The sequence below is a fragment of the Lepidochelys olivacea genome (assembly GCF_965140295.1).
Source record: "Lepidochelys olivacea isolate rLepOli2 genome assembly, chromosome: 20".
NCBI classification, from domain to species: domain Eukaryota; kingdom Metazoa; phylum Chordata; order Testudines; family Cheloniidae; genus Lepidochelys; species Lepidochelys olivacea.
In genome coordinates, this window is record NC_140430.1 from 2,687,845 (window position 1) to 2,714,832 (window position 26,988).

Consider the following 26,988-nt stretch of genomic DNA (forward strand, 5'->3'; position numbering starts at 1 on the left):
CCAAGGTGACAGACACAAAACCTCGCTGTCTCAGCAAAAAACTTCCTGCCAACAGTCCCCAGCCATGTGCCCAGAGCCACCTTAGTTCATTAGGGACCGTAGCAGCTCCAGCTGGGGCAGGGGGTCTGGAGCCATCCACGCCCCCAGCCCCCCCAACCGAGCTGGTGGCTGTCCCAGCTCGGGAGCTAACCGGGGAGGGGAGACCAGTGGGGAAAACCCAGGGATGGTGGGAAGCTGCTGAGTCAGTAGGTGATTCCTTGCCTCCCTTTGAGTCATGCCCCAGGATGCTGTGAGGTGGTGTGTTTCCAGGGAAATGCAAAAACCCAACCGGGCTGCTGGGCTTTCCACAGGTGCTAACCCCGCTGGCCTGGCCAAAGTCCAGCACTGGTGACAACATTCTGAACTCGTTGCCCCCCCTCCAATTTTAATTGCATGCAGGAGTCTTGTTCTCCTTGCTTCTGCGCTGGACACTGTTCAAGATCTGTCCCCCCCGAGGTGGCTGCATCACCTCCCAGCCAGCTCAGCCCTGCTTCCTGGTTCTTAAACTCTGGGAGATTTGCACCAGCTCCCTCTCCTTGCCCCCCCCCCCGCCTATGAGGGGGGGCCTCCTGCTCTGCAGACCGTGAGGTCTGGAAGAGCCTCCCCTAACCTCAGACTCGCTGGCTCACCTGTAAACGTCTCCCCACTCCTTCCTCTGCGCTTCAGTTCCCCCCCACCCCAAGGGGGGCTTCACTCCACGCGCTGGGGAGCATCTCGTCCCATTGACCTTAAAGGCACCGGTCGCCCAGTTGGTGGTGGTGGGGACAGGGATTGTCACCTCGGGGAAGCACTGTGGGCTGTTTGTGGGGATGGATCCTTTCTCAGCTGGGAGCTGGCAGGCTGGCTCCCTGTGCGCTGCTCTGAATGTCCGCGGAGACGGGGGCTGTTTTGAGCAGGAATTCCCATCCCCGTGTTCGCAGCGCGAGCCACGGAGGGTCCCAGACCCAAGCTGTTACTCTCCCGGCCATGGCAGGGGCAGGACTCGCCCGACCGGGATGTCTTCAAAGCAGGAATGCCAGGGCTCCTCCGCACAGGGGTCACTGGAACCAAGGCAGCCACGTGGAGCACAGAGCCAGGCATTCTTCACACCCGTGCACGTTCTCCACATGAGGGGTCTGCACAACCCCCCAGTGCAGACAAACACAGAGGCCTGGGCGTGAACACAGCTGTAGCCACTCATTACACGCCCCCTTACGTTGTTCTGGCTGCTACAGCAGAGGCAGCGTGGTCAAGTGGCTGGAGCAGGATTCTGAGTTCAATTTCTGACTCACAGCATGACCTAGGGGGATAAGTGACTCCCCCAACCTCGTCTGTCCGAGGCGAGGGTAACATCGGGGGGAGGAGCCCGGTGAAGCACTTTGGGATCAGCAGTGGGCAAAGGCCAGGGCAGAACCACCAACCAATGAGAAAGGAGGAGACAGGTCCACAGGCAGATGCTGAAGGTACCGGCTGGCCACTTTATGTATTCGGTACATGCCAGAGATCGCCGAGCGCACCTCAGACCTTGCAGAATACAAGGGGAGGGGGAGTTAAAAAGACCAGAGGGTGCAAAGGGGACAGAGCCAGCCCTGGGGCGAAGCAGGGGCCACTCCACTGATCCCAGGGCCAAGTCCCAGCTGGGATCGACGTGGGATCCTGCCAGCCCAGCGTGGATGGAGCAGATCCTCGTGCTGCTGCTCTGACTGGCATCCCTGTACAGCCCGGCATCCCTACACACCAGTGCCTCTTGGTGCTGATGGCGGGACGATGCGAGTTCAGGGCTTCTTTGTCCTGCCGCTCATCCACTTGACATTATCACCGGAGCGGGCACTGGGCTGGGGCCGGTCACAGTCTGGGAGGTGCTCAGGGAACTCGCTGAGCAGCTCCGGTCCTGCTGGCATTAACGCTCCAGGAGTTTATCCAGCCAGTCTTCAAGGAGGTGGCAACCAGGCCTGCCTCAACAATCCACCCCTCAGCAAAGCAACAGGCTGGTAACGAGACGACACAGCAACACGCCCAATCGGGGGGGCCCTCTAGCAAAGCAAATTCTGGATGCCAATCCCCACCCCTCCCTGTTTCACACAGCTTTTATATAAAACACCCTAAAAGCCCAGGGGCCTAGTGCCTGGCCGCAGCACCAAGGGAGATGGGCCGATCGCCCCAGCACGGCAGGGCCTGAGCGCGCTTGTGGAAGTGACGTGTGCACGTGCGATGGTGCGTCAGCTGTCCCTGCTTGGAAGGGCGACGGGGCAGCTGGCTGGAGATTTGGAGGCAGATGTGGCCCTCTGGAGCCATCCCAGCAGTGACGGTCTGTGAAGGGGGATCCTGGCCAGCAGGTAGACCAGCTCCTGCATGGGGTCAGGCTCCCTGGTGAGCGCCTGGCTGCCAGCTGAAAATCAGCCTCGTCCCTTGTTTTGAAATCCACATTTGTCTTTCTGTGTGATCTGCGGTCACAGAGCGGTCAGAGCTCGGGGCTGAGTGGAGGAGAGTCCTTCCTGGGAGAACACGCAGCGGGACAGAGCGGGGTCTCACCAGGTCAGAGTGTTAGCACGGCCGGGAACACCGCAGCATCTGCCAGAAACACAAATACGTGCGGGTCACCAAGGGGCTCGCGCCAGGCCCCACGCCCCGGTGCAGCGGGAGGGGCGCACAGGAGCGGGGAGCTGCCTAGAGTCACCGCCCCGTGTTCGGACAGAATCCAGGGCTCTGGAGGCGCCTAGCACGGAGCTGCAGCGAGAGGAGCAGAGCGGGCGGACGCTTGCTCCTGCCTGCCGCTGTGGGATCTCACCCCGCTGAGCGCTGCAGGTTCGGTCTCCGCTCTGCAATGGAGGGAGACCTGCGAGCACAGAGAGGAGGGGCGGCACCTTACTTTTGGGGCTGCTCTGGCTGTCTTGCTCTGGCACCTTCCAGTCCATCTTGCGGCCCTTCTCGTAGAGGCCCTTGAGCACCTTGCGGAAGTCGTCCGGCTCCGTGGCGTTCTTGCTCAGCTCCAGGTACTTCCTGTAGAGCTGCAGGGCCGTCCGAGCGTCCTCGATGCTGTCGTGAGTCTCGCCCTGGATCTTCAGGTCTGGGGGATGCAGGGAGGGTTCGTCAGAGAGGGCACTACAGCCCCTGCCCCGATTCCCAACCCACACAAGGGGATTTCCTCCCCCTCCTGCTGATGAATACAGGGGGTCACTGTCCCTCAGTCCTGACTAGGAGCCCCCTGCTCTCATCCCCATCCAGCTCTGCTGATGGGCCGAATCTCAACCCCAGCCCCTCCTGTCCTGCCCTCCCCACACACAGCTCTACTGATGCCCCTCGATCCCGACCCACAGCAGCAGCCCCCGTCCCCAGTTCCAGACCAGCTCAGAGTTCCAGAAGCAGGGTGGGGCTGGAGGTGCCCTTCGTCTCTGAGTGACACCACAAGCAGCCAGTGCTGCCCTGTACCCAGGCCATGGGGCCGGCGTCCATCTGGGGCTCCGGTGCAGCCCTGCCTGGCTGGGCCAGTCGCGATCTAGGCGTTTCCACTAACCCAGGAAGTACCAGGCAAGGAAGCGCAGAGAAATCATCCTCTTCCTCGGCATGTGGAACAGATACACGGTGTCAATCACCTGGTCCTTGGGCACCTGGCAGAGCAGAGAGAATCTGACCACCTAGGTTACGCAGGGTTAGTTCCTCCATCCCACCCCCAACCTGTCCCCCACACACCATCATCACCCCTACCCCAGACACAACTCCACCTCCCCTGGCAATCACACTGCTCAGTCCTTCACCCGCATCCCCCTACCCCGGGTTCTGCGAGCACGCCCCCAGTGGGAGAGAGGAAAGTTCCACTTAGGAAGGGAATTGAAGGTGCGTTTGCTGCAGGGGCTGAGAAATGTCCCGGGCTTTTACAAAGGGAAAGTCACCATGAGGTTGATGACCCGGAAGTCCTTCTGCAGCCCGTGGCCCACGAATTTCACCCCGACATCGATGAGGAACCGCAGCTTCAGGTAGGTGGACTTAAGTGTGGTGAGGTGCTTGGAGGAGATCTTGGCATCCAGGTCGCCCGGCTTGATTCCTGAGTACTGGGTCAGGTAATCCACCACCTGCAAGGTGAGGGGCTGGTGATCACAGGGCGTGTGTGGGGGTGTGTGCTGGTGACTGCAGGGCAAGGAGAGGCTGGTGACTTGGCTGGTGGGTAGAGGGCCGGGGACCACCTGGTGACTGTAGTGGGGGCGGGGGGAGCAGTGACTTCCTGGTGGGGGGCAGGCAGTGTCAGGGGAGCCCCCCTCAGCCAGGAAGCCCACGGTGAGGCAGGTGGCCGCCCCCCCCTTGGAGTGGGGCAGGGCAGGGCAGGGCAGGGGCAGGGGCAGGTACCTGCTCCTGGGTGGAGATGTAGTCATCGATGAAGGGAATGCCCTCATTGGGGCCCTGGCCTCGCACGCACGTGATCCTAGCCACGGACATCTGGCTGGGCTTGATGGTGGATTTGGTGCCGTCACTGCGCAGCTCTGCCTCTTCCTGCACAGGTCAAAGGAGCCGTTGGCAGAGGAAGCCCCCCAGCCCTCACTGCCCCATCCCCAGGGAGCCAGGCCTCAGCCATCAGGAATTCCCATGGCCCTTTCTTCTGACCACTGCTAGACCCCAGCAGAATGGCTCCACACCCGGCCCCTTCCCGACCCCCCTCATCCAAACACCAGCGTCCATCCCGGCTGCGGCCTCTACCTCGTTAAGCGTGACGAACTCGGCATCCAGCCCCACCAGGTCGCCCACCTGGGGCATCTCATTCAGCATGAGCGGGATGAAGGTGGCATGGCACTTGCGTTGCTTGCGAGCCAGGGACGCCTCGGCCAGCAGCACGCTAGCCTCGATCGGGTTCTTGACTTGGAGGCAGTAGGGGGAAGGGTGGAGAAGAGAGAATGCTCCGTCAGATGGGGCGCTTGGCTGCTGGATTCACAGCAGAAAAGGCCAGGCTGGGATCCCATGTGCTGCCTGGCACTCAGAGCAGCTGGAGCATGTGAAGGAGACGATGCCCTCCAGAGGGAAAGGGCCAGAGACCGTCGTCCTCCATCCAAAAATCAGCACCTGTTTCTAAGGGGTCACACACAAGCTTCTGAGGGTGCTGATGATACGGCCCTACCAGAGGGGGTGTGGAGCTGGGGCCTAGATGGACACAGAAATTCCAGCTGCCTTGCCTGTATGGCCCCGGCCGGGTCTCCCGCCCTCGACCAGCCACAAACCAGGGCTGGGAGAACCAGGTGCACAGACAGAAAAGGCATCAATATCTATGGTAGCGAACCCAGCACGCAGAGCTTCGTGCCCAACTGAGGGGGCCCAGCCCACGTGGACAGGACAAGGGAGGCTCTCGGTGGGGTGGCTCCCCCCTGCAGCCAACAGACCTGCCCTGCTCCGGGGGCCTTTAGAGACCATTCTTTGTCTCTTGGCAGAAGCCGTTCTAGGGGATCGTTGAACACATGAGAGAATGTGAAAACGACGTAGGTCCCCTGAAGTCACCGATGCTGATTTGCACCAGCAGGGGTCTGGCCCCCTTCCCACCATACAGGATGCTTTGTTTACTCCTTGTGCCGCATCTCACTGGGAGGGTGGAGCTGGACTGGTCAGTTTCACTTCCTGGTTCTGGGCTACCCCTAATGTCCTCTCGCTAGGGGCTTGTCCTTCGCATGAATGACCCAGGGGTTGCCCCTAACCCAACTCCCCTCCACACACAAATCTCTAGCTCGAGGGAAGTGGTGCTTTAAACTGGATCTGGCTGGTCAGGCAGGGCAGAGCTCATTAGACAGCAGGGACACACTTACAGGCAATCACCTTAACACAACCTCTCAGCTGCTGCTCCACTCTGTGGTTGCTCTCACCCCAGTGGGGTAACCCGAGCAGAACGGGGCAGCGAAGGCAAGCCCCAGGGCTCCACACATGCGGCCCAGACGCGTAACCCCGCCCTGCGCCCGCACGGACACTCACTGGTCAGGTTGTACTTGGCGTGGAGGTTCCTTCGCGCGTAGTACAGGATGGCAGGCACCTTCCAGCTCATGTCAAACTGCACCGCCTCACACTGCGACAGAGGGAGGGACATGTGTATGGACAACTCGGGGGGCCTTGGCCCGGCAGGGGCTGAGCTCCGAGAAGGCCTTCCTCCCCCCAAAACCCACAAAGCAGGACAGAGCAGAACGTAACAAGGTTTAAGCGCCCACATGCTACAGAGGATTCTATGAATTGGGGGGGGGAGGGTTAAATCCAGCTCTCCCGCCAGCAGAATCACAACAGGGGGCGCTCTCCGTCCCTGTTCCGGACCCATCTTCCCCCCCACCACCCACGTGGGCTACACAGGGGTCTAGGTTTCCTTTTGGCTCTCTCCCTGGTACCCTTCGATGAGGAGCGTGGGCATCGTCTCTGTGGCCAGCTGGGAATGGGCAGGTCTCACGCTGGGCAGCTGGAGACAGGACAACTTACAGCCACGGGGGCTGATGGCTGGTGGAAGCCCAAATCTATGCCTTTCCCCTCCCCCTTCACATCCCAGCAGCAGCATTCGGTAAAACACACAACCAGCAGCGCTGAGCAGCAGCAGCAGCCTCTCCCCCGGCCGCTGTGGGCTGATCCCGCTGCCTCTTTGGCACCAGGAGCAGGAGAGCCAGGACTGAGCCTGAACCAGGATCTCCCGAGCACTACACCTGGCTTGGCCTAACTACAACTCCTAGCTCTTCTCCTCAGCAGATCTGAAAGTGGAGGTCAGGAGCGTTATTCCTGCTTCGTAGATGCAGAAATTGAGGCACGGAGCAGGGACGTGACTGCCCAAGGTCACCCAGCAAGTTAGTGGCAGAGCTGGGAAGAGAACCCAGGTACCCTGAGCCCCAGACCAGTGAACTGCACACTAGACCACGCTGCCTCCCTGGCCAGACCGGTCGCACGGTGCCACAATTCTGATTCTCGGGCTGCCCCCGGAATGAGACTCCTTACCTTGTCCACCGGCTCGATGAGGAAGTCATTGAAGAGATACCACTGCTGGTGTGTGACCCCCTGGGGGTGAGAGAGAGGCAGGGTTGGTCCGTAACCTTGCGTCAGGCACTGTATTTCTTAGTTGTTACCCAGGGGCCCAGGCACTATCCCCTCTGGAACACATCCCCCTTCCTAAGACACTCATGGGAAAGAACCCAGCCAAGAGGAGGTTCCCCCAGGGTGGGGCTGGGGTCTGAGTGAGCGGCTGGGAGAGAGGTGGGCTCGCCCACTCACCTCTTTCCTTTGGTGATACGTCTCCCCTACTTTGATGTGCCCCACCAGGCTGCCCCCAGTGCGGGAGTCCAGAATGTGGACAACGGTGGCCATCAGGTCGTACGTGTAGGTTGAGTCCTGGTCATCGGATGAGCTGAGCTGCAAGGAAGAACCCACCCCCAGCGGTTATGTGAATCTGCTGAGAACTGGCTGACCTGGGCCAGGATGGACGCAGCTCAGGACAGGGGAAGCCTGTGCAATGGGTCAAGGGAAATCACCTTGGCAGAGGCAGCTCCCACAGCTGCAACACAAACCCGCAGAGCCTGGCAAAGCCAGAGCCGCTCCCAACCGTGCCCAAGTTCTGCCATCAGGCCAGTGGGGGCAAAGCGGTCCCGTGGCACCAGCGAAAGGTGACTCAGGCCTCCACAGCTCTGCTCCCCAGCACGCAGGCCCCTGGCTAAGAGGGACCCACTTCGGTGAGTGAGTTCCATCTCCACTCCATCCTCAACCTTCCAGGTACTCCAACCCCCTCGTGCTGGGGGGAGCCCGCTGGCTCCCCATACAAGCGTGGCCACGGTCAGCAGTTCCCTCTCTCTGCCCTTGACCTTGCCTGACGGACTTTTGACCCCAGCAGAGCCAGGGAACGCATTACCTCATTGCTTTCGTTCCAGTTGCAGACATCCAGCTCCTTGTTCTTGGTCAGTTTCATCCGGATGGAATGGGGAATCCAGATGTTCTTCAGCTCTTCGATGGAGGTGTACGAGTGCCCCGCCTCGGCGTTCCCCAGGTCCTTCCTGCCAGGAAAGGACAACAGGGAATTCCAGACCTTGAACACAGGAGGGAGGGGAGAGGTTCTGGGAGTTTCGGACACTGAGGGCCGGATCCCCAGCTGGGGTAAACCGGCATGGTGCCAGTGAAGTCCACAGAGCTGCACTGATTTACACCAGCTAAGGATCCGGTCCTGACCTCTTGGGAGAGAGGCTAGATGGTGCCAATCGAAGATGGTCAAAGCAGTGAAGGAGGGTGATCACCAGGAAATCTAGTCTGCCCTGCCTAGTCTGCAAGAGACCAAGGGAGTGGAACAGGCAGCAGAAGCTCTGCCTCTGGGCCAAATTCACCCCTGGTGTAACTCCACTGATGCCAGAGGGTGACTTCAGGCTGCTGAAGGTTATGGGGCCCTCACAGGGGAGATGTAAAGCCAAGGTCCCGATGCTAATGGTCAGAAAGGATCGCAGGGCACTTTTCCCTCGGTGTCTGGCCAGTCCAGTGGAGGTAAATGTTAACAACACAGCGTTACACAGGGCTTAAGCCTGCAAACATGAATTACATTCTGCTCCCACAATTTCCTTGGGCAGATTCCTCACTTCATGCATTTCCTATACTGTTGGGTGGTGCTGCTCAGTGCTGTTAAGCAGCTGCTGCATCTCAGCCCAGAGGTGGCTGCATTTCAGCGTGCATTGTTTGTGGTTCAGTTTAAAAAGCGTTTTGGGACGTAAGGTGCTGTAGACAGGCAAGACGAAATCACTGTCAAATGAGAAACAGCACCAAGTTCTCCGAGGCCATGGGAAGGATCCAGATGGCAAAACTTCTAAGATGGACAAAAGCCCATTTGTCCTCTGCCAGCAAGTACCTACCATTCTCCAAGAGAGATCTCTTTGCTCTTGGGGATTTCGAGGCCTCCTTTCCTCATCACTGTTTTTTTAAAGGCATACTGGCAACAAAACACAGATCAAAAGCATCAGCAAAAGGAGCCAGGAGACAGGCTTCTGAAACGAATGTGTAGCTGGTGACAGCTGGCCTTTGGGAAAGCACAGAGCCCCTGACATTAGTGGCACGGAGAAACAAAACGTGGGAAATCATTTCAGTGGACAAAATGCAGACAGCCTTACGGCAGAGTAAAGAGGTGTTTAGAAGGTGTGGGAACCGTGTTTGGAATTCGAGTACACAGATAATGCTCAGAGGCTGATCACCCACAAGCGGATCTTTCAAAGGTAACGAGGACAGGTTAGGAATAAGATTTATGGATCCTTGGAAAGTTCACGCTGCTGAATAACGATCAAAGAAAACCCCTCTAAGGGTATGTCTGTCCGACAGCCACAGGAAGCAACGGCAGCTCGTGTCGACAGAGCCGCACTAGCGAGGAAGGTGCTGCAGGGGACGCTGCAGCCCAGGCTGTACCCGTTGGCCAAGGCCCTGGGCAATTAGTTGGGCCACCAGTCCGCGCTGCTACTTTGCTACTCCAGCCCCTGAGCTAGCTAGATGAAGGCTCCTGCAGTCGCACCCAGTGACCGCACTGTGGACAAACTGCCAGCAGATCCTGCACCGAGCTGGGCACAGAGTGACCTGCAGCTGTCAAGAGAACAGACCGGCCTGCACTCAACCAAACAACATTTCCCCTACCTCCGCCTGTGTCTTCCAGAAATCGGCCTCCTTGGAGCTGTTCACTTCGCAGTTAATGACTAAGACATCGGGCAAGCAGCGGATGTTCCGTGTTTGGACCTTTATTAGGACAGACAGAAAGAGGGCGGGTGGGTGAGGGGCATTGCCAGTGGCCCTGAAGGGAAGATGGGAAACAGACTAGTACTGCGCCTCTGTCTGTCAATTTCCTCTGCCAAAGGCTCCGCCCACTGAGCTGCCTACTCCCCTTGCAGGTAGGTCAGCATTAGCCGTGTTCACAGAGATGGAAACTGAGGCACGGAGCAGGGAAGTGGCTTGCCTGAAGCTGCCGTGCCAGCGTCAGGCTTGGTGCTAGGCTCAGAACTCAGCTCCCAGTCTAGTCCCTCCGGACTGCTCCCATCTAGTCCCCCAGATGCTGGACTGTTCTCTGCAATGTCCAGTCTGAGACAGGGCTTTCCCCGCTTCCCTTGGGAGATTATCGCCCAGGCTAATGGAGAAGGGACCTTTCGCCAGCTCCACCCCTCCACCCCTGCCCAGCTGATGCCCACAATGAAGGGGATATGCAGGCAGCGAGTGGCCACCTCCCAAACTCACCGTGGGCTGGTACTTCTCACAGTTCTCGCACCAGGCCTGGGTGTTCTGCTCCAGACAGATGCTCCTCTTTAAGATCTGGGCAAACTCATAATCTTTGGTTTTATCTGAGGGCAGATGTGGCGGGGGTGGGGGGAGGAGAACAATTTCATTTTATCAAAAGAGAAATCCCTAGAGATTGAGTCCAGATGTAAATTCAACCTGCCAGACTCCGGACAAGGGCTCTGACCCATTCCTCAGGAGCAACAAAGCCCAGGCAAACTCTGTCCCCGGAGCTGGAAGTGATTCACGGGTGACCGGACAGCTGGAGTGGGATCACTGCAGGACAGAGCATGCTGGGCCCCAGCTGCCTGTGCTGATAAAGGCTGGCGCAGCAGGTGATGAGTGTTTTCATTGGCCAGAGGTGTCTGTACAGTGGGGACAGCAATCTGCTAAAGGTGGGGCCCACCAGGATGGGGGTTAAAAGTCCCCCTCGGCCTTCTGAACCCAAGGAAGATCGAGCCAGCCTCAGCTGTGCCCTGGTTTACAAGACGTAAGGTAGCCACCATCCACTCCTGGTCCCGCTCCCCCCAGCCCTCTCCACGTACCCCTCGCCCCTCAAGGTTACCGTTGCTCTCGGGGTAGGAGAGCGTGAAGAGCAGCGTGGAGGAGACTCGCACCGTCTCTTTCCCACAGCGGCACATGCTGGAGTTCTCCACCTCGCAGCTGCAGAGCTGCCCGATCACCGAGTCCCCCGACGACCCAAAGCTGCTGGAGCAAACGAAGCACGTCCGGGTCAGCGGGGGTGGGGGCTGATAATTCAGGAGTCTTTCGAGGCCCAACAGGGCGAGAGCGTGGCATTAAGCCCTTACATGCCCTTCCTGGGCCGGGCACTTGAAGGTGGCAGCTGCCAACAGGATCCTGGAAAACCCAAAGGAGTGGGCGTGGGTTTGGAGCCGACTCAGTGGTAGCTCTCAGTGGTGACACGGCCAGTCACCCCCCTGGGCAGCCACAGAGGGGTGACAAGAGGTCAGGGGTTAGTGAATAGGATGGGTCAGACCCACGGTGGCCTGGGTCCACTTCTGGCTCTGTGCCCGGGATTGGACCAGCACGGGCTGTGGGAGAGCCAGCACTGTGCCCAGCTGCCGCAGCCTGTTCCACACCAGACTCTGGCTGCCTGGGCCCCCCCCGATACAGCCTCTAAGGAAGGAGACAGACCCCACCCCCGGGCGGTGTGCCCCCACTCCTAGCCCAGCAAGCAGCGGGTGCAGGGGGAAGGGGTTACCTGCTGCCGACACCCCGATAGGCCTGCGGTGCCTCCTGCTCCTGGGTCTCCTGGTGAAGCTGCGTCAGGATGAAGCGGTTCCAGCTCTGGATCAACCGGCCCAGGTTCACTTTGCCCGTGGCCTCATCGGAGTCGGCCAGGATCAGGCCCAAGGCGGACGCCTCTGGGATGGTGCGGAAGGCACGCAGGAAGTTGCTTCCCTGTGGGAAGGGAAGGATTGGAGCATTGGGGCAGGTGGGGGGGGGGGGGGACGAGAGAGATGGCATTACCCAAATTCCTTAACGTGGTCCCTTCCGCATGGTGCCAAGTGCCCTCCCTCTCTGCCCCTAAACCCCTGGGGATCTCATCCGCCAGCAAAGCGAGACGCTGCCGGCTGCTTCCCCCGAGTCCCTGCCGGTGCAGCCCCAAGTCACAGTCACAGCCCAAGACCCTGTTCAAGAAGCACCCTCCCCTTCCCCAACAGCCCTGCTGCTTGGCATCTGCTCCCCACGTACCTGGCACGGGTCCCCCCGGGACAAGTCCAGCATGTGGAAGAGAAAGCCCAGTTCACAGCCCAGGCAGAACTCCTTCTGGCACAGGTGGTTCTGGACCAGGCAGCGGACGGGCTCCAGGAAATACAGGACCTGGGGAGGCGGCAGCAGGGCGAGTGAGGGGGGTGCGCTGGAAGGCCGCAGCAAGCCCTGGCGGGGGAGGGGCTGGGTGCCAGTCTCACCTGGATCATGCAGTTGCAGTAGGCGTTGGGGATGTGGGGCTCCAGGCCAGCAAACAGGGTCTTGTTGTAATGCTTGAAGTCGAAGTCCTCCAGGCCCAGCTTGGAGTATTTGATTGTGACCTGGACAGAGAAGGGAATCCTCAGAGACAAGCGAAAACCTTGGCCCCGAGCTGGTCTGTTGCACCAACACACAATCACCTGCACAAGCACTTGTGTGTGCGGGAGCATTCAGTGAATACACACGCGTTGACACGAGCGCACCCCAATACACAAGCACTCACAATCACAAGCGATTCTAAACACATCACGAGTCAGACCCCCAGGACAGTCAATGTGAACCTCTCCCAGGCACCCAGCACCACTCAGGATCAAACCACGAGTGAGAAATGCTGACTCCAGCCCACTCTTTTACCCTCCTGCCTGGAGGGGGACCCGCTGTCTGTATAGGCACCTTGGGACAGCAAGGGATCTTGCGGGGCGGGAGCTGGGCCACCCCACTGAGCCGCATGGGCTGGAGGCTGCCTTTCTGGGCTGTTCACACATGACCCTTGGGGCACTAGCTCTGTTCTACCCAAATCTGGCTGATCCTTCCTGTGACAGCTCATTACATCTTCACCTGCCCCTCCACTCCCTCGTAGCCCCAAGCCCCTCTGGCAGATGTTGCGAGTCAGACCTTCCTGTATTTCTTTGCCACCATGTACAGGTGAGGTTCCTCTTCCCGGCCAATTGGGGATTCAGGGACCTGGCTGAAACTGTCAAACTCGTTGTCCAGCTCTTTCAGCCGATACGGGATCTGAGGGAGGCAGGAAGGAAAAGGGACAAAGCAGCTTAATGCTGAGGCCGAGTCTGTCTGGAGCAAGCATCCAGCGAAACAAACAACACATAACCTTGCCCGGCCCCCGAGCTGGGTCCGGGGCCCAGATCAACCAACGGAGCGAAGGACTAAAGCAAAAGAGGGAAAGGACACTTCCCTTCACCTAGACAAAGCTCCTCATTCCTCTTCTTATTCTTGGTGTTGTTTTAAACTGTTCTGGAACTGCTGATGCAAACAACACAGAGCAGTGGTCTGCCAAGGGTTGGTTTAGGGAACCCCCGGCATTGGGGTCCTCAGACCTTTTCATAGTATGGAGCACATACTAACTGCGCCCAGAACTCTCTTGTGCTGGTCTGCCCCTGGGTATTCTCTCCCCTCCCTTAGAGGCCAGGTCACGCTGTTACATTGCAGAAGAAAACATCTGTGACTGGTACATGATGGTGAAGGCCAGAAAGGACCTTAGATTATCTCGTCAGAGCCCCTGTATAGCCCGGGATGCAGAACTTCCCTCATCTACCCCAGCATCGAGACCAGTAACTTGTTTCGAATCCCATTCCACATTAACACACAGAGCTGACCTCACCCGCCACTGAAACGCAGCCCCCTCTGGGGTGAAACACAGCAGCTGTTCAAACAACGCTCAGCAACACGAGATCACGGCAGTCTCCCAAGCTGGCAGAAAAAGGCTGAGCACTCAAACCCCCATGCGCGCGCACGCACACCTGGTTCCGGAGCTTGGTCCTTGGGTTTGGCGCATAGCCGATGAAGCCCACTTTCTTCATGGTGCGCAGGATCTCGGGGTCTACAGGTGGGGCCCGCCTACAAAACACAGCACAACTCAAAGACCAGCCAGAGGTGCTGGGTTGACAGCCCTGGTCACTCGAGTCCTGTATTTGTTCACGGAACAGAGAGAGCAGCTGTACGAACTTCCACCCCAGGCACTGGCTCCCACCTTCCCACCCAAAGTGATGACAGGACTGTTCCCTGGAATGCATTCAACCCTTGGCTTCTCTATAGCCAAGGCCAGCAAGGGGGCTAATGGGTGAGGGGTTCGGTGTCATGGCGAATCGCCACCAGACCACCAAGTGGAGCATGGCGTTTAACTTACTGCAGCATCCAGTCAGCTGCCTATGGGGTGGAACGCAGCAGCTGCACTGTACAGCAATTTAGGACAGGGCCAAAGAAGAATACTAAAGCCGGCCAAATGGGGAAGGGGATATTTAGATACACAGAATGTAATTACACAAATTGGAATTTGACCAGGAAGCCCAGGGCACCACCCTGATTCTTGAGGAAGTGCCATGGGATTTCCCATGACCACAAGCAACCAGGACCTCAGAATTACAACTCATCAACGCAGCAGCAGCCCCTAGCATAACGGTGGGGCACTGGTTGGGTATGGACTCCAGAGGGAATGTCTCCTCTTGGATCGTCAATACGAGGGTGGATAAAAATCAATGATTTTTTTTATTTAAATCGGAGTTTTTTGATAAAATTCTTTTTGAGGGAAAAACCTGTCTAAAGATCGTTTTAATTAAGATACATTATAGCTCAAAGATCTCTCATCATGGAATAGGGATTATAAATTCTAATTCTGTAGTATGAGACAATATGTTCATGTAATGTTTAAGAAAAGTTTTGTAAATGAGTTCCAATAGTTCACGGATTAGGGACCCAATCTTATGGGGTTCCAGAGATTCTGTGGAGATTATTTAGGTTAATCTTTCTATCTACCCAACGGGACTCAGTGCTCAGTCTAGAAGATACCATCAGAGATGCTTAGTTTTGCAGTTCTCAAACTATGGATTTGTGTTTCTAGAGGTAACATGCTTGTTAACAGCAAAAATGTTTTAAAATAAAATAAATAAATAGAGAGAGAGAGAGAGAGAGAGAGAGAGAGAGGGGTGAGAAATAACAGACCTCAACTCTATTGTCCTCTGCAAATTTGTGTACACAGAGTCAATCCCTTACCTCTCTCTAAAAGCGCAAAGTTTCAAAAAGTTCAACTAATAGAAGATTGTTGGGGGCGGAATAGATCTGGACAGGAGAAGAAGTCTAGAGATAAAATGTGAGATGCGAGGGACATATGCTTGTTTTGTTACAATATTATATTTTTGCTATTGAAGAAAAAAAAAATCCAGAATACTTAACGTTGTTGTTTTAGTTAAATAAAACTATTTAAATATCTGTCTGGTGATGTTCTCCTCCTAATCCAGCATGGCAAGAAAATCCTCCAAATATTAATGATTAACCTGTTGAAATGGAGACAGTTCATCTCCCAATGACTTCATAAATATCTGCTTCAATTACCTTTGGTAAATGAAATAACCAAACAATCCTTCATTTTCTCATATAGCTGTAAAACTAATCTGAAAAGTTTTCAAAATAAATATCTGTTTCAAAATGTATAGTGTGTACCTTCTAAAATGAATCCTACATCTCTCTCTGAGTTATGAAGAATATAGATTAAGGTTATAACAACCAACGAGAATGCACTTTTATGTAGAAAACCATGATTAAATCAAGCCTTCCTGACTAGTGATTTAAATCATGATTTAAATCAATTTGATTTCAATCAAATCCTCCCTGGTCAATACCACTTCTTGAAGCCCCCTACTCTTTCTCCTTCAATACCTGACCTGGCCCAATCCTGCCTGGCTCAGGAGAGCTAAAGGGAACCAAGTCTGAAGTGACAGGGCTGCCATCTCGGGAAGCTCTGCGCTGTACAGGCTAGTTACATGCTTTTTGCGAGAGCCCTGATGAGTTACCTGGGCGCAGGGGCAGAGTTGGCAGCAGGCCAGTCTGACAGCAGTGTTTCGCTGGTCAGTGGCACGGGGATCAGGGAAAGGGGCATGAGGTCCTGGTTCCAGTCCAGGTGAGGCAGGGTGTCTACCATGCAGGGCAGGGCAAAGTCAGTCTCCCGGGAGTAGGCGTTGAAGGTGACCTCGGGCGAATCGGCCCAGAGGTGGACGCAGCCCTCCGAGTCGCCAAACACCATGGCCTGCTTGCTGGCCGACACGTCAAAGGTCATGATCAGCTGCCCCACCGTGTTGACGTGGAAGATGTCAGCGGGGTTGGCAAGGCCTGTGGGCTCACAGAACTGGCACTGACCTGACGGGAAGAGCAGAGAGGCTTCAGGGAGGGGGCAGAGCACAGAACTCCCAGCAAGTCTCTCACTGATAAGGCCCTATACTGGCTTCCATCCAGAGATCCCACCTCACTTTACAGACCAGACACACAAGGATCCCTTCTCTGAGCTCTGCAAGACACTCCACTGAGCTGCCAGACAAGGGCTGAGACGGACCTTGCTGGATTCGAACCTGTGGTTCCCCAGGATCCAGATAAAACCCAAGGGCTAGGGAGCCCAAGGTGAACCGCCTACCTGTCTGGGAGATGATGGCCAGCCGGGAGGTGTAGGTGGGGATGAACCTGAGGAAGAGGGGGTCCACGTGGACCTGCAGCGGGGTGATGGCCCGCATCATGCGCAGGTCGTACACCTTCAGGAAGCGGTCGCAGGCCAGGCCGTTCATGCGACTGGAGAAGCCGCATGTCACCAGCAGGTTGCCGTGGACGTCGAAATCCGACAGGCTGCCCGAGTAGGCGTCGAACTCATGTTCCGCCGCGAAGGTGCGCAGGTCCCGCAGGGACACCTAGGGGGTGGCGCAAAGGAAGCACTGGTAATAGGAACAGAGGCAGGGGGGCCCTTGGGGGCTGTTTAGCCCCAGGAGATCACAGGGGGACAAACAGGAGAGGAAGGAAGGGCCAGTGGTTAGAGCACTAGCATAGGACTTGGGAGACTGGGGTTCAAGGCCCTGATCCACCCCAGACTTCCTGGGCCTTTGCGACCATGGGCAAGTCCCTTAGCCTCTCTGTGTCCATCTGCACCTCAGGGGTAAGAGCCCTGTGAGGACACAGTACCCATGGTGAGGTGCTGACATTACGGCGATGGGGGCAGATCAGTAGCCAAGACAGACTGAATACATGGGAACTTCCATGATTGCCTGGCACGGGAGCAGGGCTCAGACTCAGCATCTCAGCCCTCTCTCCACCATCACCTGCTGCCCCCTGCCAGAGGATGCGGGAAGGCCACTGTGTGAAGTGCTTTGGTGCCCTTCGGGGGGAGCAGTGCCATAGCAACATACACTCCTCTCACTTCAGTCTCCTGGTGACCCAGATTTAGCCGCCTGCCCCGAGCAGCTGAGAGGAGACAGCGCTTTGTTATGCCAGAACTGGACACGCAGCCCTGGAAGGGAACTCTGGGGTCAGCAAGTCCGGTCCCTCCTATGGCAGGCAGCCACGTTCCATCATCCTGTTCACAGATGGCTCGAGCTCCTCGGTCAGAGTCCCTGGCTGGGAGAAGACTCAACAGGCAGGAGCAGGGCTGCGGGTACCTTCCCCGTTGTGTGTCCGCAGAAGAAGAAGCGGTTGGACTGCCTCAGGATGGTGACGCCGGGCACCTCCACAGTGTACTGGAAAGGAAAGGGTGAAGAGAGGAGGAGATACTCACCCTCAGAGGAGAGGGCAGCTGGCCTCCGGGGCTGTGAACCTGGCAGCACAGAAACCAGAGCCTGATCACAGCCCAGGGGGAAGGCAGCGTGAACTAGTGGTTAAAGCTGGGGACAGGGCTCCTAGGTTCTAACCCTCCCTCTGTCACAGACCCCTCTCTGTACCTCAGTTTTCCCTGCTGTTTAGTGGGGCTAGCACTCCTTATTCGTTAACCAGCCTGCACACAGGGGTCAGGGATCTGCAGACAAAGGGTCGTTGAGAGGTTCTTGCCCAGCAGCAGCCTCTGCATTAGCAGGAGGCATGTGGTACCCCTCCCCGCTGCCCTTCTGGGACAAGCTGAATATGTCAGAATAGGAGTCAGAGAGATCTCTCCCTGCTATACCCCCCCAAACCCAGCAGGGCCAGAGTCCCAAGGGGCGCCAGGCACCTGCCTCTCCCATGCATGCCAATGGGAGGCCAGGGTGCTCAGTTCCCCTCAGGATCAGGCCCACAAACAGAGGCCGTTGGTACCTTCTGGGTCTCCTGGACAGTGTTGAGGTCGATCTCGATCACGTGGTTCTGCAGCCCCCCGATCAGCAGGGTGCTGCTGTTTGTCAGCAGCAGGCTGTGCACATCCTCGCTCTCGTCCATGCTGACGGAAAGGGAGAGAACAAAACCTCATTCTCCTGCTCGGCTCTGGGCACCCCAGGCCTCCCTCCTGCCCTCAGACACACACTGATTCGTGCACCTCCCCCCAGCAGGGCCACGTGCAGAGGGGGGTGGGCACGCCTCCCCCCCAGCACAGACTCGGTCCAAGTTGGTTCGACTCCGGACCAGGTCAGTGTTGGTATGGGAGCTTTTTCCCTTCCCCTGTGCAAAGGGAGCTGCAGGAGTTCCTAGTGCCCATGTCACATCACCGTTAGGCCAAGGACTGAATGGGGCTCCCTCCTCGGCCTAGAGAGGATCCTTATGGGGCCAGCATGAGGCTTTCCTTCTCTGTCAGCACAGCCAGGCTGTTGCCCTGTGGAGGAAACTCACAGGTAGTCGAAGATGGTCAGGCCCCCCCGGGACATATACTTGAGGTTCGTCTTGGTCAGGAAGAGGACGCCGTTCTCCAGGCTCTGGATCTGACGGATGTCATCGCTGCTGCTCACCTGGAAGGAGGAATAGCGCTCCAGGGCCGGGCCGAAGAACGAGGTGGCGTGACCCTGAAATAAAGCGGAAAGGAAAGGCCGGCCTGGGGTGGACTCTTGAACACGCAACACCTCATCATCCTCACGCTAACACAATGCAGTTTGATGCCACCGATGCACGGATTCCAAGGCCAGACGGGCCCACTGTGATCATCGAGTCTGAGCTCCCAGCTAGCACAGGCCACAGGACTGCCCTGAACTCATTCCTCTCTGAACCAGAGCATGCGTTTTAGAACAACATCCAACCTGGATTTCAAAATTGCCAGGGATGGAGATTCCATCACGACCCTTGGCGAGTTGTTCCAGTGGATAATCAACTTCACTGTTCAGAATGTGTGCATTCCTATCCTATTTAACCTATTCATAAATGATCTGGAGAAAGGGGTAAACAGTGAAGGGGCAAAGTTTGCAGATGATACTAACTGCTCAAGATAGTTAAGACCAAAGCAGACTGTGAAGAATTTCGAAAAGATCTCACAAAACTAAGTGATTGGGCAACAAAATGGCAAATGAAATTTAATGTGGATAAATTTAAAGTAATACATATTGGAAAAAATAACCCCAATTACACATACAATATGATGACAGGTGAGCTGTAGCTCACGAAAGCTCATGCTCAAATAAATTGGTTAGTCTCTAAGGTGCCACAAGTCCTCCTTTTCTTTATACAATATGATGGGGGCTAATTTAGCTACAACTAATCAGGAGAAAGATCTTGGAGTCATCGTGGATAGTTCTCTGAAGACATCCACGCAGTGTGCAGCGGCAGTCAAAAAAGCAAATGGGATGTTAGGAATTATTAAAAAAGGGATAGAGAATAAGACAGAGAATATCTTATTGCCTTTATATAAATCCATGATACGCCCACATCTTGAATACTCCGTACAGATATGGTCCCCTCATCTCAAAAAAGATATACTGGCATTAGAAAAGGTTCAGAAAAGGGCAACTAAAATGATTAGGGGTTTGGAACAGGTCCCATATGAGGAGAGATTAAACAGGCCAGGACTTTTCAGCTTGGAAAAGAGGAGACTAAGGGGGGATATGATAGAGGTCTATAAAATCATGAATGGTGCGGAGAAAGTGAATAAGGAAAAGTTATTTACTTGTTCTCATAATATAAGAACTAGGGGCCACCAAATGAAATTAATGGGCAGCAGGTTTAAAACAAATAAAAGGAAGTTCTTCTTCACTCATCGCACAGTCAACCTGTGGAACTCCTTGCCTGAGGAGGTTGTGAAGGCTAGGTCTATAACAGGGCTTAAAAGAGAACTGGGTAAATTCATGGAGGTTAAGTCGATTAATGGATATTAGCCAGGACGGGTAAGGAATGGTGTCCCCAGCCTCTGTTTGTCAGAGGGTGGAGCTGGATGGCAGGAGAGAGATCACTAGATCATTATCTTCATGTGTCAATATATTTATGTCTGCATCTGTAATTTTCACTCCATGCATCTGAAGAAGTGGGGTTTTTACCCATGAAATCTTATGCTCAAATAAATCTGTTAGTCTTTCAGGTGCCAACAGACTCCTTGTTGTTTTTGTGGATACAGACTAACACGGCTACCCCCTGATACTAGATCGTTACCTGTTAGGTTCACTCCCTCTGGGGCATCTGGCATTGGCCACTGTCTGTAGACAGGATACTGGGATGGATGGACCTTTGGTCTGACCCAGTGTGGCCATTCTGATGTTCTTACGTTCCTGTCTAGCTGCAGCATCCAGACGCTGGATTGCCTTAACCTCTGTCTGCCCGCCTGAAGAGCCCATCATCAAATATTTTTTCCCCACCTAGGTACTTACAGACTGTGATCAAGTCACCCCTTTAAAAAACGCGCCCGACCCTCAGCTGCTGCAGCAGCAGGGACGTTACAATGAGAAAGCGGGCAGAGGAAGTGTGAACCGTGGGTACCGGAGGGGTGCCAGGGAAAGGGAGAAGGAATGGGACTCTCTGGTAGAAGAGTGCGTACAAGGATGGGCACTCAGCCACATTCTAATAAAGGGGGGATGAAGAATCAGTGAGGCAGGCGGACCAGCCCAGACTGCTGCTGCTGCCACACTCAGGAAAAGTAACCCTTCTGGAGAGGAGGGTGGCTGGAGTCAGCAGGGCAGAGGGAATGAGTGGGGGATGGCATGCAGATGGGGTCAAGGCTATAAATCAGGTATTGAAATGATTAGGGGCACCACAGGAAGTCAGACAACATGACAGAATGGGGGTGAGGGACAGAGGGAGGATAAAATGGTCTGTTGCACTAGAGCAGGGAGGTGGAATGGACCAATGCTGTGTCGTGGTACGGCAGGGAGGAAGGGCTACCAGACTAGACAGAGCGTTGGTCTATGCTGGTACAAAGACTCTTACAATGGGGTAGCCTGTGATAGCAGGGGACTGGATTCAATAAGGTCCCTTCCAGCCCTACATCCCACATTCTACTCCAGTATCCAGAGAGGGATTCTCATCTGTCTCACCGGTTCATCCACTCACCGCCCGACAAACATAGGGAGAAGAGATCAGCCCCTCTGTTTTGAGTCTCACACCCTCGCCTTTATCCCCACATCCCAGAAGAATCCTTCAGTCATTTCCCTCGTTGGAAAATGGCCCAAGACACATGGAGGAAACAAAAACCTTACAGCCCATAAAATCAGAGCAGACAAGTGACTAATCCAAACCACAGCAACCCCCTTCCCCAAGGTGGCTGTCCCACAGGGAACCCCAAGCATCACCTACCCCATGGTTCCCCACCCAGAGCATCTCTTCGTGCAGATCGAAATGGGAGACGGAGACGGGTACCCCCACCTCAGAGACCACGGTGTGCAGCTCCGAGTACATGCCCTCCATGATGTGCACCGACTCCGGCACCGGGATGCCCTCCAATGGCACCCCCTCCGGATCCAGCTCCACATTCTGCAGCAGGGCAGGGTTGAGGTGAGGGTCCAAGACTGGATCCAGGGCTGGGTGGAGAGCAGGTGCATACTCCGCAAGGGCAGGGTCGAGACCTTCAAAATTCATGGTGAAACTGGATGTCTCCCTTTAAAACAAAAGGCCCCTGTGTTCTTAGCAACTAATATCTACCCCTGAGGGCATTCTGTGCCAAAAAATTAAGAATTCTGCACCAAAAAAATAAAAATTCTGCGCACAGTATTTTAAGATTCTGCAAAATTCTGCAAATGTTATTTGTCAAATAAATGTGGAGGCTCCAGCATGGCATTGGGGAGCACAGGCCACTGGCTACACAGAGGTCGGAGATCACCGTGCAGCTCCTCCCCATCCCCAAGATACGGACTCAGCGGTGAGGCTCCACCCGACCCTGACACAGGGCAAGGACTGGGCTTGCCCCAGAAACACCCAAGGGCTCTGCCCCTCCGTGCCAGGTGCAGGTCTAAGCAGGCAGGCTCACAAAGCAGGATCCAAGTGTGGAGGGGCTTAGTGTAGGGGGATCCAGGTGTGGGTTGAGAGGGTTCGGTGTGGGGCAATCTGGGTGCAACAGTAATGGGACTCTGCATGGGGGGGAGGCAGGTGAAGGTGGTTGGGGCTCAGCGGGGGGGTCTGGGTGTGTGGGGGATAGAGCTCGGCAGGGGGGTCTGAGTGTGGGGAGCTCAGTGGGGGGTCCAGATGCTGGAGGAGTGGGGCTCAGTGGGGTGGGGATCCAGGTGCAGCTGGTCAGGGCTCAGTAGGGTGGGGATCCGGGTGCCAGTGGCTCATCAGGGTGGTCCTGGTGCAGGGAGAGTGGAGCTCATCGGGGGGGGGAGGTGTCTGGGTGCAAGTGGGCTGAGGCTTGGCGGGAGTGTCTAGGTATCAGGCGGTCTGGATGCACAGGGGTTGGGTGGATGTGGGAACAGTTCCCTGTACAGGGATCCCTCCCCCTCCAGCTCAGGAGCAATGGGTGCAGGAAGCATGGGGGAGGGGGAGTTTGCAGAGATTCCTACAGCCGGGGGAGAAATCTGAGGGTGGGTCTGATAAACCCTGGATGCTGCATAGGGGAATAGGAAGCCCGGTCCTCTCCAGCCCAGCTGGGACTAGCAGCTGAGCCCAGTGCAGGGTAAGAGCCACCAGCTGGGTCTTCCCCAGTCCTGCCCCCTCCCCCACAATGATTTACCTCTCTGCCGGCTGCCCTGGGCACCCAAAACATACTGCTGGGGAGGGTCGCATGACTGCTTTTGTGGCTTCCCTTTGCTTCCTCATCATTTTTCTGCAGGGAAGCAAAGAAATCTGCGGGGGGCATAAATTCTGCGCATGTGCAGTAGCGCAGAATTCCCCTAGGAATAAATATAGCATTATGGGCATCAGAATGGAAAAGGCCTATGAGGTCTCTAGGAAGGGTAAGTATTTAGCTCACCTCTAATATGAAATCTATGAGTGATAGATGATGACAAGTCCTTTAGCGAGGGGTTCTTTGCCCTTCTGTCATTAAGGGCCCAGAGTGCTCTGGGAATGGTATTCAGCTCTGCACTGAGGTGGAGGAGAGGCAGCTAGGCCCTTGGCACAATCAAGGGTAACCTGCACTCCTGTTGGGCCCATTCCACCCCAGCCATGACTCCTCCTCCCCACCACATCCCCTGCCTCCTCTGGCCTAAATCCACTCCACAGCGGCCCCTGGACCCAGCCTGCTGCAGAGATAGTGCCAAGGTTGGTTTGTACCGGGCACAGGTGCTGTCTGTGCCAGGGGTATCGCCAAGATGCCTTTGTACCAGTGGGCCATAGCACAATACTGAATCTGGCTCTTTGACAGACACCAGAGGACCTTGGTTAGACGTTGGCAGACCTTGTAACAATAAAGAGTCGCTGCATCTAACTGAGAGCAGCCTAGTTACTGCAGCAGGGGAGTGGGATTCAGCTGGGCAAGGCTGGACAGCAGAGGTGGGTAGCGATTGCTTCCTGACCCTGGAGAGGGAGTGGATCAGATCCTGAAGCATGTGACCTGATTCCCCTTACTGGAGCACAAGCAGCTGGCAATGCTGCTCCAGCCACACACAAGCCCCTTCTGCAAAGGTCCATTTGGTTCCCAGGCCTTGTCAGTACTTGGTCCCTCCGCTGAGGCGGGCAGCGAGGATACAGGGTAACTAGAACATGGCCACCTGCCTGCTGAGAACCAACGACAAACTGCTCATTACACATCAGCTCCCCTACCCTTCCGCAACAGGCCACAGACCTGCCAGGCTCAACCCTACCTTTGGACGCTGAAAGGGGCTTATAACCCAGTGCTGAAATCTCAGTTACAAACGTGGAGATGGAGAAAAGTGATTCTTACCCAGAAGCCTCTGCTCATTTACTCAGAATCCTGCTTCTGCTGCCAGGTTACCCACAACCCTCTGCCCGGGGGGGTATGTTACCCAGAATCCTCTGCAGCCAAATAACCCACAGCCCTCTGCCCGGGGGTGCGTTACCCAGAATCCTCTGCAGCCAAATAACCCACAGCCCTCTGCCCGGGGGGTGCGTTACCCAGAATCCTCCTCTGCTCTGCAGCCAAATTACCCACAGCCCTCTGCCCAGGGGGGTATGTTACCCAGAATCCTCTGCAGCCAAATAACCCACAGCCCTCTGCCCGGGGGTGCATTACCCAGAATCCTCTGCAGCCAAATAACCCACAGCCCTCTGCCCGGGGGGTGCGTTACCCAGAATCCTCCTCTGCTCTGCAGCCAAATTACCCACAACCCTCTGCCCGGGGGGGTATGTTACCCAGAATCCTCTGCAGCCAAATAACCCACAGCCCTCTGCCCGGGGGGGGTGCGTTACCCAGAATCCTCCTCTGCTCTGCGGTGGCGGGTAAATGGCCCCGGCTCTCTCTCTCTCTCTCAGCAGCCGCCGCCGCCACCGGTCGCTGCGCCCCCCGCCCGGGCCGAAGCCGCCGCCATGGCAACTTCCAGCCCCTCTGGCTCCGCCCGCTCAACCACTCCTCGGGCTAAGCGTTTCCCTCGCCTGGCAGGCGCGGCTACCAATGAGAGGGCACGCTCAGGGGCGAGAGCCAATCAGAGAGAGGCGGAGGCGGGAATAACAGGTTGGAGCGGCCTGCGCAAGCTTGGTAGAGAGAACAGGACGGGCGGGCGGAGGGGACAGAGCGAGCCGAGCCCCTCGATTAACGGCTGCGAGTCCGATAAGACTTAAAGGGCCAGCAGCACCCTCATCCCCAGAGCCCTCCCCAGCTCTCCCATGCCCCAGTAACTTTCCATTTCTATATTTTTTTCCAGGATAGTGGCATTTAACTATATATAACCCCCCCCCAAACAAAAACGTCCCTGGAAGGCGAGATGGGGGAGCCCCAGGGAGCATGAAACCCACAGCAAGTCCAGAAGGCAGCATCTCATGGGGCCGTCCTTACTGCCAAAATCCGAGCTGGGAGCCCCCTGTGACATGAGTTTGGTGGGTCTCAGTCATGTCCCCCTAACAATTACCCACCATTGAATTAACACCCATCAGCCCTCCACCCTTCTTCCCAGCAAAGTGGTCAGGGGATGAATGGGCCATGAATGCCAAACTTGCCCTCTAGAGGTTGCCTCTCCAGGGCAGCCTTGAGGCACAGCGTGGGGCAAATTTCTCACCTGGTCCCTGGGACGTAAATCGCCCATATCTGGTCCTGTGAAGGATCTCAGTCTAATCTATCTATCTACCCATCCATCCATCTATCTATCTCCAGACACACCCATCAATCTATCTATCTAATCATGTCCCCTATCAACCGAGCAGCTCGTCACATCCACCCAAAGACACCTTTACCAGGCAGAGAGATGGGCTATTAAAATGAGCAGCCTCTCACTAGCTTCTCGCGGCCGCTCTCGGTCGCGACCCTTCTTGAGCCAAATTCTCATCCTCATTGACACTGCTGTAAACCCAGAGTGGCACCTTCAAAGTCACCAGCAGAGCTGAGCTCATGCGCTGGCCCCTTAGGTCTCTCAAACCCCTGAAAAAACCCAGCATCCATCCCAGCTTCCAAGGACATGTCTAGGACTTCAGAAGGAACCCAGGTTTGTTGCTCTAAGGTGGTGGTTTGCCACCTTTTCCATCCTGGGACCCCTTTCCCATCCCTTCCCTTTTAGCGATACAATGAGGCCGATTGTTGGTAACTCCCGACAGCTGTTCCCCACCCCCAGGGGTGTCATGCCCCAGAGGGAGAGGAGGGACCTCACTAGTGATGTGTACGTAGTTATTAATCAATGTATTTAGTTATTAGTCTAAATTTTGGTTGTTACAAACTTGCCTTCATTTTTGGGAGACACTTATTTACAATTCCTTCCATACACACGGCGCCCGGAGAACATGTCAGGGCTTCTGGTTATTTATTTACTGACACAAAATGTTCAAGCCAATTAAGGAAGTTCCTAGGAAATCTCTGCTTTCTGTCAACCGGTGGCAGGTACCGAGGGCCGGATCCTCAGAGGGCTTTAACTCCCATGGGCGTTAGCCACCTGAGTGTCAAGAAGGATGAGATCTCCTTGGTGACCCTGGAAGGCAGCTTTAGAACTTGTCTTCTGCGTTTAACATTCTGTGCTGTGCTCTATTAGACTGTGTTCATTGTTCATTCCGATGATTCATAGTTTCCAGCCAGAAAGGGCCACTGACCCCCTGGATCTCACAGGCCCTAGGGCTGCCCTGAACCGAGAGTTGTACAGAATATTTGATAGGCGTCGTCAGTTGCAAACTGTAAATCTAGGTTGTAAATCCAGGAGCCTTTTGGGCCGAAGGCAAACAGCCGACAAGCGCGACTCTGAACATACCAGCCCCTCCTCCTTCCACACCTGCCTTGTGGTTCGCTCCACACTGGAACCCGTCTGCTGGGAGAGATGCAATGCCTTCTTTGCCTGACACCAATCTGTGGCTGTGCACTGGATTTTGCTGGCCTAGTTTCCCTAGCTGTGTGCATCCCTGACACCTTGTCCGATTTCAGACCACATCCTGCCTGCCCTGCTGCCCCCTGGACCTGCTCGGATGAAAAGAGCTGCTCCGAGGGACAAAGGCAAGGGTGTCCTTAGCCCTGAGGCCCTGGTCCTCAAAGGTGTATAGGAGTTAGGTGCCTAAATACCTTGAGGACCTTCCTGCCGGCTGGGTTTCCCGTGTCTCTAGGCTGCTGGATCTCCTGGCCCACAGAGAAACCAGGGAATCCCCCCACCTGACAGACCAGGGAGGCAGGAAACTCCAGGATGACTCTATGGGACAGGCTCTGGCTGGAGCTGCCCCCAGAGACGTGTCACTCACCCGTCTATTGGATCAAAGCAACAGGTTCAGTGAGTTGGTGTCTGGGTGCTGTGGCGGATCTGAGCGAAGGGCCCAGCTGGCCTGGTAACCCGTGTCCGAGAGCGAGGTGCAAGACACCCAGTAGGAGAGGGTTCTGGGACACTG

The 26,988-nt window shown here is 55.9% G+C and overlaps 1 protein-coding gene across 5 annotated transcripts; it reads right to left on the bottom strand.

Annotated features, from left to right (window-relative positions):
- Window positions 1–1,471: 1,471 nt before the first annotated feature.
- Window positions 1,472–24,552, bottom strand: PAN2 (poly(A) specific ribonuclease subunit PAN2). Of its 5 annotated transcripts, none has more exons than XM_084610324.1 (26): window positions 24,391–24,552; window positions 21,385–21,685; window positions 18,508–18,677; window positions 18,001–18,121; window positions 17,376–17,453; window positions 16,367–16,634; window positions 15,753–16,095; window positions 13,707–13,803; window positions 12,844–12,963; window positions 12,171–12,290; window positions 11,953–12,081; window positions 11,459–11,658; window positions 10,802–10,944; window positions 10,198–10,301; window positions 9,607–9,705; window positions 8,841–8,917; window positions 7,859–8,000; window positions 7,228–7,365; window positions 6,955–7,014; window positions 5,962–6,052; window positions 4,708–4,865; window positions 4,360–4,503; window positions 3,909–4,088; window positions 3,533–3,626; window positions 2,888–3,085; window positions 1,472–2,589 (listed from the first exon to the last, which is right to left on the bottom strand). In XM_084610324.1, exons 2-26 carry the CDS (start codon window positions 21,664–21,666, stop codon window positions 2,555–2,557), a joined length of 3,591 nt encoding a protein of 1,196 aa, XP_084466450.1. In that variant the 5' UTR covers window positions 21,667–21,685; window positions 24,391–24,552; the 3' UTR covers window positions 1,472–2,554. The 5 variants fall into 5 exon arrangements, with proteins under 5 accessions (XP_084466450.1, XP_084466451.1, XP_084466449.1 ...); XM_084610325.1 differs by lacking the exon at window positions 24,391–24,552 and adding an exon at window positions 24,097–24,113; XM_084610323.1 differs by lacking the exon at window positions 24,391–24,552 and adding an exon at window positions 22,754–22,851 and having other exon boundaries at window positions 10,802–10,941.
- Between the last annotated feature and the right edge of the window lie 2,436 nt (window positions 24,553–26,988).

What these genes read in the sequence shown, in the direction of transcription:
- PAN2 (XM_084610322.1), bottom strand. Translation starts at nt 22,842, where the DNA reads ATGATGAGGAAGCAAAGGGAAGCCACAAAAGCAGTCATGCGACCCTCC. An exon ending in GGCCATCATCTCCCAGACAG is followed by an intron (nt 16,096 to 16,366) that starts GTAGGCGGTTCA and finishes TCTTCCCGTCAG; the next exon opens with GTCAGTGCCAGTTCTGTGAG. An exon ending in ACATCTCCACCCAGGAGCAG is followed by an intron (nt 4,089 to 4,359) that starts GTACCTGCCCCT and finishes CTCACCTTGCAG; the next exon opens with GTGGTGGATTACCTGACCCA.